The following is a 13,243-nucleotide window of genomic DNA, read 5'->3' as shown; positions in this document are numbered from 1 at the left end:
GTTTCTTCATTTTGGCTCCCTGTTTGGGTTTGTGACTATGTATTAGATAGATCTGCTTTACCTCTCAATCTCTAGTGTAGGACACTGTCAAATGCTGTTTCTGACTAATTAGATCAGGAAAGATTCAAAGTCTCCAGAGACTGTTTCTGCCTACAGATTGATAGGATACCAAATTGAATTACCCTCAGGTGATTGTCCACAGATGTGAAAAGAGTTTTTATTTATTTTATTTTTTAAATTAATTAATTAATTAATTTTTATATTTTTATTTTTTTTTTTAACAAGGTGGGGCAATTCCTTTTGCCTGGAGGCTAATTATTATTTTTAGTCTTTTAAGTGGCCTTAAGAACACTGTACCTTGGGAAAGGTGTTTTCCATTAGGTTGAGTTAACTGTATTCCCCCAGGCAAGGCAAATGTCTGTGTGGGGAAGATGTCCTCTGCTGCATGAAGAAATGACTCAGCCCAGAAAACTGGGGGTGTCTGCCTTCTGAGCTCTAAACCCTGAACCCCCAATCCTGGTTTCTGCTCCCACAGCTCCAGTCCATTCTGCCCTCCCCTATGCTGGAGTACAAGGTGGGTGGCTACACAGGGAGTTTGTTGCATTGACCCTTTAAGAGGGTGCCTGAATTTCCAACTGTGTCTTTCAGGCAGGCAGCAACCCTGCTGCTTTTAGTAACAAGGTATTATTGGGCACCCTTCTCAGTTCTGGTGCTTTCTTCTGAGGGGGCCCCCGCTTGGGGATTGGATCCCAGAGTTCTCAGTGCCCCTCCTCCCCGGCCCCCCCCCCCCCCCCCCCCCCGAGCTGAGATATCTCTCCAGAATTTCAGTTGCTGTCTGTGGGTCCCTGGCCAGCCCTTTTGCCCCTCTGCCCCTTCTACCAGTCTATATGTGGCCTCCACTTTTGATCCTTGGGTATCAGGGTTCTCTCCAGCGAGTCTTCCTTTGATTATTCAGGAAGTTTTTCTGAATTAGTAGTAATTACAGTTTGTTCCTGGGAGTGTGTCCATGCAGCATCCTCTTACTCTGCTGCCATTTTAAATCCTGTACATGTTTTAATTCTTTTTGTTGAGTTGTACGAGTACTTTATATATTTTGGATACTAACCCCTTATCAGATGCATCATTGGAAAATATGTTCTCCATTCAGTAGGTTCCCTTTTCAGTTTGATGGTGGTTTCTTTTTCTGTGCAGAAGCTTTTTATTTGGACATAGTCCCATTTGTTTATGTTCTCCTTAGTATCCTTTGCCCTAGTAGATGTATCCACAAATATATTGTTACCTGAGATGTCTGAGATTTTCCTGCCTATGTTTTCTTCTAAAATTTTTATGGTCATGCCTTACATTTAAGTATTTTATCCACCTTGAGTTTCTTCTTATTTATGGTGTAAATTGGTGGCCTAATTTAATCTTTTTTTAAGTGTCTGTCTAGTTTTCCCAGTACCATTTATTGAAGACACTGTCTTTACTCCATTGTATGCTCTTGCCTCTTTTGTCAAATATTTATTCACCATAATGCTATTAGTCAGTTTCTGGGGTCTCTGTTCTGATCCATTGGTCTACATGCCTGTTCTTGTGCCAGTACCAGGTGTTTTGGTTATAATATCACCTCATACCTGACAGAATGGCCATCATTAAAAAAATCAATAAACAACAAGTGCTTGTGAGAATGTGGAGAGAAGGGAACCCTAGTTCACTGCTGGTGGGAATACAAGTTGGTGCAGCCACTATAAAAAAAGTATGGAGTTTCCTCAAAAAATTAAAAAGGGAACATCTGTTTGACCTAGCAATCCCACTTCTAGAAATATATACTAAAACCCCCAAAACACCAATCAGAAAGAATATATGCATCCTTATGTTCATAGCAGCATTATTTACAATAGCTAAGCTTTGAAAATAGCCCAAAAGCCCATCAGTAGATGAGTGGATAAAGAAAAAAGTGGGATCTAATGAACAAAATGAATTGACCAACTAAGAAGACCTAAATCAGGGAGGCATGGAATAGACTGACATACCTCAATGTGGGGTTGGGGGAACAAAAAGAGATAAACCAAAGAACTTATATACTTACTTGAGGCCAGGTGCACAAAATTTGTGCACTGGGGAGAGGGTGTCCCTCAGCCCAACCTGCACCCTCTCCAATTGGACATTCCTATCACAATCCAGGACTGCTGGCTCACAACTGCTCACCTGCCTGCCTGCCTGATAGCCCCCTAACCACTTCCCTGCAAGCCTTTTCAATACCTAACTGCTCCCTTGCAGGCCTGATTGCCCCCGCAACTGCCCTCTGCCATCTTGTGACCACTTCAGAGAGGCCATCTTATGACCACATGGGGGCAGCCATCTTGTGAGAGGGAGTGATGGTCAATTTGCATATAACCTCTTTATTATATAGGAATTACATAGCCCATGGACATGAGCAATAGGGTAATGAAGACTTAGAGGGGGTCAGGGCTGGAAAGAAGGGAGGAAAGAGGGAATGTGGGAGATATTTCTAAAACGGTCAATAATAAAAACATTTAAAAAAATCTTTAAAAGATTTTTGCCTTTGCATCTTTGTACAAAATAAGTTGGACCAGTCTACTTTTCAACTCTTTTTTGATCTTTGACTTATTTGTCTAATTTATTATCTTGATTATTGTAATTCTTTAAATATGTTGTACTAGCCTTTCAAGCTTATTCTTCATTTTTAGAGTTATTTTGACTATTTTAATATATTATGTCCTTTAACATATCCACATAAATTTTAGAATCAGTTTGTTAATTTCTATAAAGAAATCTGGCTGAGATTTTGATTGGAATGTTGTTGAGTCAATAGATCAGTTTGGGTCAATTGATCTCTTGATAATAAGTTTTACAACTCATGAAACAAATATGTTTCCATTTATTTAGGTATCCTTAACTTTTCTTATAAATGTTATGAGTTGGCAGTGTATACAACTTTTTTGTCTTTTTTAAAAAAACCTTTATAAGTATTACAGGTGTCCTCCTCCCCACCCCCCACACCCCATGTTAATCCCCTCCACACTGTACTCACTCCTCCCAGGCCTACACCATACTATTGTTTGTGTCCATGGGCTATTAACATATGCATATAATTTCCCCCATTAATCACTTTCCACCCACCCTGTACCCCATATTCCCTCTGAAATCCATAAGTTTGTTTCATGTTTCTATGCTCTGGATCTATTTTGTTCAATTTATTTTATTCATTAGATTCAATATATGAGTGAGATCACGTGATACTAATCTTCCTCTGACTGGCTTATTTTCCTTAGTATAAAACTCTCAAGGTCCATCTATGCTGTAGCAAATGGTAAGAGTTCTTTCTTTTTTTTTATAGCTGCATAGTATTCCATGGTAAGTATACCACAGCTTTTTATCCACTCATAATCTGATGGGCACTTGGGCTGTTTCTAATTCTTAGCTATTATAAATTATGCTACTACTAGAGGCCCAGTGCATAAAAATTTGAGCACTGAGGGAGAGGTACCTCAAACCTGTCTGCCCCCTCTCACATTCTGGGAGCCCTCAGGGGATGTCCTACTGACGGCTTAGGCCTAAGCTGCAGTCTGGCCTCCCTCTGTGGGAGGCGACTGGGCTGATCAGGGGAAGGCACCACCCTCATCACCCCACTGCTGCTGCCACTGCCAGCCTCGGTGGCTGCAAAGCCTGAGTCCTGAGTTTGCAGCCACCAGGGCTCATTGCTGCCTGAGTCCACAGCTGCAGTGAGCTCCGGGCCTCAGAGCTGCTATGGCTTTGTCCAGATGGATGTACTGATGGACATCCAGAAGACATCTGGCCTAATTAGCATATTACCCTTTTATTAGTATTCAGGGGTCCTCCAACTTTTTAAAGTGGGGGCCAGATCACGGTCCCTCAGAGAGCTGGAGGGCCGGACTATATGAACTACTAATTCCTACTGTAACATCTCGGCTGCGCTCACTGCCCAAAAAACCTGGCGGGCCGGATCAGACTCCTCTGCGGGCCGCATGTGGCCCGTGGGCCGTAGTTTGAAGACCCCTGGATGAACATATGGGTGCCTATATTTTTTCCGATGGATGTTTTTTGGTTTCTGAGTATATATTCCTAAATGTGTGATCAATGGGTGAAATGGGAATTTTATATTTAATATTTTGAGAAAATTCTATACTGTATTCCAGAATGGCTGCATCAGTCTGAATTCTCACCAGCAGTATGCTAGGGTTCCCTTTTTTCCAAATCTAGCCAGCACTTGTCATTTATTAATTTGTTGATGACAGCCATTCTGACAGATATGGGGTAATACCTTATTTTTATTTTAATTTGGATCTCTCTGAGGATCAGTAACTTTAAGCATTTTTTTTCATGAAGAAGTGTCTATTTGGAGATGTGTCTATTTAGTTCCTTTGCCCATTTTTTAAAATTTGGATTGTCTTTTGTTAAGTTGTATAAATTATATATATATTTTTTAAAAATATTTTTATTTATTACAGAGAAGCAGGGACAGATAGAAATATCAGTGATAGGAGAGAATCATTGATCAGCTGCCTCCTGCAATACCCCCTACTAGGGACTGAGCCTGCAACCCAGGCATGTGCCCTGAATTGGAATCGAACCATGACCTCCTGATTCATAGGTAGATACTTAACCACTGAGTAACACTGGCCAGTTATATTTTGGATATTAACCCTTTATCAAATGTCTCATTGCCAAATATGTTCTCCCATTAAGTGGACTCCCTTTTTGTTTTGTTGATGGTTTCTTTTGCTGTGCAGAAGTTTTTTATTTTGATGTAGTCCCATTTGTTTATTTTCTCCTTAGTTTCCTTTGCACTTAGAGATGTATCCATAAACATATGGCTACGAGAGATGTCTGAGATTTTGCTGCCTATGGTTTCCTCTAGTATTTTTATGGCGTTATGTCTTGTAATTAAACGTTTTATCCCTTTTCACTTTATTCTTGTATATGGTGTAAGTTGGTGGTCTACTTTTATTTTTTTTTGCATGTATGTGTCCAATTTTCCTGACACCATTTATTGAAGAGATTGTCTTGAATCCATTTTATGGTTTTGCCTCCTTTGTCAAATATTAATTGAGTGTAATGGCTTGGGCTCATTTTTGGAATCTCTGTTTTGTTCCATTGCTCTATATGCCTGTTCTTGTGCCAGTACTAGGCTCTTGGAATTACAGTGGATTTGTAGTGTAACTTGATATTTGGTAGTGTAATTCCTCCAACTTTGGTCTTCTTTCTCATAATTGCTGAGGCTATTCAGGGTCTTTTTTGGCTCTATATAAATCTTTGGAGTACTTGTTCTAGATCTGTGAAGTATACTATTGGTGTTTTAATAAGGTAGTAAGTTGAATCTGTAGATTGCCTTGGATAGTATGGACATGTTAATGATGTTAATTCACCAATCCATGAACATCATATATTATTTCACTTGTTCACATCTTCCTCTATCTCTTTTTTCAACATCCGTTAGTTTTCCAAGTACAAGTCTTTTACGTCCTTGATTAAATTTTTGCCTAAGTACTTTAATTTTTTTGTTGCAATGGTAAATGGGATTGGTTGTTTAGTTTCTATTTCTGAGAATTCATTATCTTCATTATCATACTAATAATAGTCTAGGTGGTGGTCATGCTGTCACTCATCGTGCCCTAATGTCATCACAAGATGGCCATATGCACAATGGAGGCAGGGCCCAGCAGAGGAGGTGGGTCGTGGCAGGGGAGGGCAGTTGGGGACAATCAGGTTGGCAAGGGAGCAGTTAGGCGTAAATCAGCCAGCAGGGGAGTGGTTAGGGGGCTATCAGGCTGATAGGCAGAAGCAGTTAGGGGCAATCAGGCAGGTGAGCAGTTAGGAGCCAGCAGTCCTGGATTATAAGAGGGATGTCTCACTGCCATTTTAGGTCCCAGATTGGAGAGGTTGCAGGCCTGGCTGAGGGACATCCCTGTACTGCCCTCCTCTCTGCCCCATGCACAAATTTTGTGCCCCAGGCCGCTAGTTGATGTATAAAAAAGTCATTGATTTTTGGGTGTTGCTTTTGTACCCTGCTACACTGCCAAATTAATTTATTAAATTTAGTAGTTCTTTGGTGAAGTCTAGGTTTTTCTATGCACAATATAATGTCATCTGTGAATAATGAGAGTTTTACTGCCTCCTTCTCAATTTGGATGCCTTTTATTTCTTCTTCTTGGTTGATCTCTTTGGCTAGGACTGCCAGTATTTTACATAAGAGTGTTGAAAGTGGTCATCCCTGTCTTTTTCCTGTTGTTAGGGAAAATTGTTTTAGTTTTTTCACCTTGAATATGATGTTTGCTGTACATTTGTCATTTATGGCCTTTATTATATTGAGATATGCTACCTCTATTTTCACTTTGCCGAGAGTTTTTAGGGTTTTGGATTTTTGTCAAATGCTTTTTCTGTATATATTGGTATTATGTGATTTTTTGTTTTTGTTTTTCAGTTTGCTCATGCGATGTATCATGTCTATTGATTTGTAAATAATCATAACAGCTTTGCAACCCTGTAATAAACTTCACTTGGTCATGATGTATGGTCTTTTAAATATATTGCTGAATCTGATTTAGTAATATTTTGTTGAGAAATTTAGCATCTATGTTCATAGGGGATATTGGCCCGGAAATTCTTTTACTTTGTCGTATCTTTATCTGGTTTTGGAATTAAGATAATGCTGGCCAGATAAAAAGAATTTGAAAGTGTTCCTTTCTCTTGTGTTTCTTGAAATAGTTTGAGGAGTATAGGTGTTAGTTCTTCTTTGAATGTTTGGTAAAACTCCCCTGTGAAGCAGTCCAGACCTGGGCTTTTGTTTGCTGGTCATTTTATAATCACTGTTTCTGTTTAACCAGTTGGTATTGGCCTATTTGGGTTTTCTGATTTTTACTGATTGAGTTTTAGAAGATTCTATTTTTCTAGGAATGTGTATATTTCATCCAGGTTGTCCAGTTCATTGGAATATAGTTGTTCTTAGTATTTTATTTATTTATTTACAATGTTTTGTATTTCTGTGGGGTTAGTTGTTACTTCACAACTTTCATTTCTGATTTTATTTATTTGGATCCTCCCTCTTTGTTTATTTGATGAATATGACTAATGCTTCATTAATTTGGTTTATCAATTCAAAAGAACTAGGTCTTGTTTTCATTGATCTTTTGTATTGTTGTTTTGTAGTCTGTACGTCATTTATTTCTGTTGTAATCTTTATTATTTCCTTTTACTTATTCTGGGATTTTCTTGTTGTTTTCTCTCTAATTCTTTAAGTTGTAGAGTTAGACAACATTACTTTATCTTGTTTTTCTGAGGTAGGCCTGAAGTGCTATGAATGTCCCTATCATGACTGCTTTCACTATGTCCCATAGATTTTGGGTTTTGTGGTTAATTTTGATTTGTTTCCAGGATGTTTTTTATTTCTTCCTTGATTTAATTGGTAACTTGTTTATTATTTAATAACATAATATTTAGCCTCCATGTGTTTGAATTTTCTTATTGTAGTTGATTTCTAATTTATTGCCATTTAAAAGATGCTTGATATGATTTCAATCTTCTTGAACTTTTAGAGATTTATTTTTTTGTCCTAACTTGTGGTCTATCTTTTAAAATGTATATTCTGTAGCTTTGAAGTAAAATGTTATGAAAATATAAGTTATTTCTATTTGATCTAGTGCATCATTTGGGATCACTGTTTCCTTATTGATATGTTTTTGTCTAGGAGATCTATCCAGTGATATCAGTAGTATGTTAATGCCCCCTATTACGATTGTATTGTCAATTTCTCCCTTAAAGTCCTCTAGGGAGCGCTGTTCTCTCTAATTCTTTAGGGTGGGCCTTTCTGAGACCTTAGTTTTTCACATGCAAGTACTGATCCATTCTATTGCTGAATAAGTTAGGGAACTCTCAGAGGAGATTTGGGGTTCTTTCTCTGTGCAATCCTATTCTTTCTGATATATCCAGGATCAATATTAGGCCCGAGATTCACAAAGGGAAGTCACATTTCATGTATTATGACATATTTACCTATGGTCAGCCTGCGTGACTGTGGTTAAGTCACTCAGACATCCTCCAATTGAAGATGATTTAGAAATTCCCTCAGCTTCCCAGGACAGCTATGGATTAAGCAACCTTTTCATATATGAAACTGGACTAGTTCTCTGAATATGTGTAGTGAAGTAAATTGCATCTACGTATTAAATATTGATATATACTCATCATGTTTGACCACAAATGGAAATTTAACCCTTAATATACACCCCTCTCAGATTCGTACTCAGCATAATCTTAAAAGTCCTGAAAGACCATTCATTTCCAATATACTATCATATTATATCTGTGCAGCAGCCATGTACTCTGGTGCCATTTTTAATCTTATACTATCCTAATATATAAAATGCCAGGGGCCATCATGACAGAAACAACCAGACAGATGACCAAACAGCAGGCTGCATGGGGTGACCAGGGTAAAAGGGGGAAAACTTAGGAGTGACCAGGCCAGTATGGGGGGAAGTTGGGGGCCACCAGGCCAGCAAAGAGGGGCAGTTGGGAGCAACCAGGCCCGCAGGGGGAGTAGTAAGGGGCAACCAGTTTGGTAATGGGGACAGTTAGAGGCAACCAGGCTGGCAGAGGGGGGAAGTTGGTGGTGATCAGGCCAGCAGGGGGGGTATTGGGGACAACCAGGTCAGCATGAGGCAGTAAAAGCTGACCAGGCTGGTGGTGAGGGCAGTTAGGGGCAACCAGGCCAGCAGAAGGGAGCAGTTAGGGGTGACCAGGATGGCAAGGGGAAGTTTGAGGTGACCAGGCTGGTAGGGAGGAAGTGAGGGGCAACCAGATCAACATGGGGACAGTAAGGGTTGACCAGGCTGGTGGTGGTGGTGGTGGGGCAATCAGGCTGGCAGGGGGACTGTAAGGGGCAACCAGGCCAGCATGGGGACAGTAAGGGTTCACCAGACTGGTGGCGGGGGGCAGTTGGGGGCAACCAGGCTGGTAGGGGGAGCAGGTGGGGGCAACCAGGCTGACAGAGGGAAATTAAGGGGGAACTAGGTCAGCAGGAGGGCAATTAGGGGTGACCAGGCCAGTGGGGGGGTAGTTAGGGATGACCAGGTTGGCAGAGGGGGGCAGTTGGAGGCAACCAGGCTGGCAAAGGGAATCAGTTAGGGGTGACCAGGCTGGTGGGGGTGCAGTTGGGAGCGCTCAGGCCAGCAGGCAGAGGCGGTTTGGGGTGATCAAGCTCACAGGGGGGCAGTTAGGGGAGATCAGGCAGCAGGCGGGTGAGAGTTAGGAACCAGTGGTCCCAGATTGAGAGAGGGATGTCTGACTACCAGTTTAAGCCTGATTCTCAGGATATTCCCCGAGGGTTCCTGGATTGGAAAGGGTGCAGGCTGGGCTGAGGAGAAACACCCCCCCCCCCCCCCCCATGCATGAATTTCATGCACTGGGCCCTAGTCATATTATAAATACTAGTGGCCCAGTGCATGAAGTTCACACTCTGGTAGGGTCCCTAGTGGCTGCTGGCCAGCACTTTCTCCCTTCCCTCAGCCACCTGCCACCACTGCCAATGCTGCCAGCCAGGGCCTCCTCCCCAGGCCCTCCCTCTCCAGGGCATCCCTCCCTTCCCCTGGCTGGCCTGCCCCTGGTCAAACTCCCTGTTGAGGAGATAATTTGCATGCTACACTCTTATTATTTAGGATTTGTTTTGCATTTTAAATAACAAGCTGATGCTAAACAATATATTTTATTTAATGTTTTAGAAAAAAGCCCTTTTAGAGAAAAAAATGGCTTATCATTTACCAAAAAAGCAAGAAAACGGCTTCAAAAGAAAAGGTATGGGAAAAAATATATCTGATGACAAAGGAAAAGATGGAATACAGTGTGAATGCGAGAACATTTAAGGTGATGTGGTTCTGTAGAAAGCTCTTTTCCATGTATTTACATTAAAATTATTTTGTAAACTTTGCTTACACTTGCTCTGCTTGCTTTGTACCAGGCACAGTTATAGGCATTTCCCTATTATAGTTCAAGGTGAAAAGTAGACATATACATAAAAAAGAAATAAAATAATCTTACCAAGTGGTTTCATGGACAAACTTGTCTATCCAATTTCCCTATACTTAAAATAATGTGTTTGCTACTGAAACTTGAAAAAGTTGCATGTAAGATAATGGCTTTCTGCTATGTTTAATATAGTTTTCTGCTATGTTGCCAGCAGAAAGAATAGACAATACCAGAGAAAAACAAAGGGAAGAAAGAAGGGAGGAGTTAGAGAAGGAAGGAATGTAAGAAAGAATTGAAGGAAAAAAAGAAGGAAATGAAAGTTTAAAGGAGGAACATCAGGCCTTGGCTTTGCTATGCTTGATCTCTACCAGCTGCCTTTTATTTATAATATTATAAATATACTAGAGGCCCAGTGCATGAATTTGTGCACAGGTGGGATCCAGCTGGCCCACCCTGATGGGGGCCCATTTGGCTGGGCCCTTGGGGGGGGGAGGGGCCAATGGTGGCTGGTGGCTGGCCCTGCTCCTGATTGGAGTGGTGGGGCTGATCAGGGGCTGGGTCGACTAGGGGGTGTAATAGGGGCCTGGATCAGGCTGGTTGGCTGCTGCAGTGCACATCATAGCCACTGTTTGTTCTGCCTTTCCAGTTGCTGGGAATATATATATATATATATATATATATATATATATGTATAAAATTTTATAAAATCAATTTAATTAATAATATTAATTAAAATTTTATTGCCAAAATGCAAAAAATATAGACTTGATTTAATTATCGATGACTATTTTGTATCAGGAAAACATAATCATCTTCCATGCAGTCATCCTCAAAGCATCCATCCATCCTATCTGTCCCACTAGTCCTGTTTCTAGGTGAGAGCCTACCTATGCCACTCCAGTAAATTACTAACTAGTCTCCACTGGCTCTTAATTTAACCTACTTCAAACCCATTTTTTTAAACTGCTATATAATGATACTTTAAATTCTCTTGATTATTTCTTTTCCTGGTTCCAGAATGTAAAGATCCCCATTACCTCTTAGATGAGGCTCAGATTTCTTATACAACTAACCATTCATTACATTCATCATGGTCTAGAGTCCACACCAAATTTAACTTTTTAATTTATTGCACATATCTTCTTCAAGAAGGCAGGTATGATCTAGGAGATATATATACATAGACTCTTGACCCAAAACACTGAAGTCCAAGTGCTGCTTTACCATTTTCTAACCAGGTAAATAGCTTGGACAAATAACCTCTCTAAGCCACAGTTCCATCATTTGAAAACAAAGGTAATACTCCTAAGTTATTCCCATAAAATATTTAAACGTCCTAGCCCATAATAAGCACTCAATTTCATTGTCCAATCAAATGGGACTACTGACCATTTCGAAAACACAAATTTCCTTTCATACTTCTATGTGCCTCCCTTCCAATTTTCTCAGCCTGGACTGATGTGCTCACTGAGCATCTGTCCAAATCCTACAATCATTTAAGCTCCACTGTAAATGACACTCCATGAAGTATTCATAATAAATGTAACTAAAATATCCCTCTCCTTTGAATACTTATAGTACTTTGTGTAATTGTTCCTCATTTTTTATATATTCAGAGCCCACTGTTCTTTTATTTCTTTATTTTGAATTGATCCTAAGAGAGGAAGGAAGAGAGAGAGAAAGAAAGAAACATTGATATGAGAGAGAAACATTGATCAGTTGCCTCCTGTACATGCCCCACTGGGGATCAAACCCACAACCTAGGTATGTGCGCTGACCAGCAATCAAACCTGCCTCCTTTTGGTGTACGGAATAACACTCTAACCAAATAACCACACTGGCCAGGGTTACTTTGACTGGCCAGGGTCATTCTTGATACACTAATTACATACTTCCCACTGTCTTAATCACCCATAGTATTGTAACATTTGTGTTTCCCAGGGCACCTGGTTCTGAATGTAGATATGTAAGTATAGACTAATGATGTGTTTGCTGACTGAACTAATCCATCTATCAGCTCATTGAGACAATGACACAACGTCATGCTTCGGAAATCACTTCAGTAACTACATGCATTTCTTACTCTTCAACTGTTCATTTTCTCATTAAATAGCAAAAACAGTTTCAAGTAGACATTTTAAATATTGGTTACCTCAAATCCATCTCTTTTGAAGAAATAGATTATAAATGATCTAATTTATATTATTGAGGTGACAGAGGATAAGAATACTTTTTCACGGATGAAATGAAATCCTTTCTCGGTAGTAATGTCATCTTCCACAAAGTAGGCCGCTTCCAGAGGGACAGGAGAGAATGGACAAGGAAGGGACTACCGAGGGAATCTGCTTCAGTGGGGAGACAGAGGGCTCTCACATTTTATATCTTTAACAAAAACCCATTGAGTGCACCAATTGAGAGAGTCCTTTGCCCCCACAAGTTTTAGGAACAGGAACTAAAATCAGCTCTATCATGGCTAAGGGGCATGGATCTGGTTGCTTATGCCCGGCTGTGGGCAATGGTTACTGTGGGCTGGTCGATCTCCAGCCAGTATGTTGGTGTGCATACCCACAAAGAGGAAATTTTCCAGTTGAGCTGGGAGTAGCCTTTCCTTTCTGCCAGAAGAAAATTCTACCCTCATTTAACTTGAGGGATACTATTAATATTTCAAGAGTTATTATCTTTCTTCCAATTTCACATCTCTCCATCTTCCCCAATACTGCCCTGAAGTCCCACATGTAAATTAACACATGAAATAAATGTCACGTGTTAAATAAAACTTTATACATGTTTGGCTAACCTAGTAAAAAATATGCTAAAACTGTCATAGAGTGAATTGAAAAAAAGTATATTAACTGGTAAAAAACTGTTTCAGCTGAAATTTCTAGACAAACAGACATCGAGCTATTGAGCCAGAACAATGCCTTTAAATCCATGTAGCATTAGTGTGAGTGCTCGGGGTGTTGACCCTGTTTGTGGTGTGCTACAACAGAAGTTGGCTAAGTTTTCATGTGAAGGGCTAGATTGCACAGCATATGGCCTCTGTCAAAACTATTCCACTGTGCCTTTGTCACACAGAAGAAGCTCCAAACAAAATAAGAACAGATGCATGTGACTGTGATTCAATGAAAGTTTATTCATGAACAGTGAAACCAAACTTTTATTTTTACATCACAAGATATTATTTGTTTGATTTTTTTCATGATTAAGAAATTGTAAAACCATTCCTAGTTTTGCAGGCTGGTCAAAAATAGATGCCAGG

The 13,243-nt window shown here is 40.1% G+C and overlaps 1 protein-coding gene and 1 pseudogene across 2 annotated transcripts in view; one reads left to right on the top strand and one right to left on the bottom strand.

Moving 5' to 3' along the window:
* The window catches only part of LOC311616286 (fibrous sheath-interacting protein 2-like), a 60,860-nt gene extending 50,914 nt beyond the window's left edge, over nucleotides 1-9,946 (top strand). Inside the window, exon 8 of the mRNA XM_084871433.1 lies at nucleotides 9,741-9,946. Within this exon, the coding sequence (XP_084727559.1) occupies nucleotides 9,741-9,881 (141 nt within the window). The 3' untranslated portion in view covers nucleotides 9,882-9,946. The remainder of the gene's footprint in view (nucleotides 1-9,740) is intronic.
* Nucleotides 1-13,243, bottom strand: part of LOC311620775 (neurofilament light polypeptide-like) — a 1,158,328-nt pseudogene that overhangs the window by 469,563 nt on the left and 675,522 nt on the right. The window lies entirely within an intron of this gene.

This window comes from Pipistrellus hanaki (assembly GCF_964339955.1).
Source record: "Pipistrellus hanaki genome assembly, chromosome: 1".
Lineage (NCBI taxonomy): Eukaryota > Metazoa > Chordata > Mammalia > Chiroptera > Vespertilionidae > Pipistrellus > Pipistrellus hanaki.
This window is presented reverse-complemented; position numbering and strand designations above follow the sequence as displayed.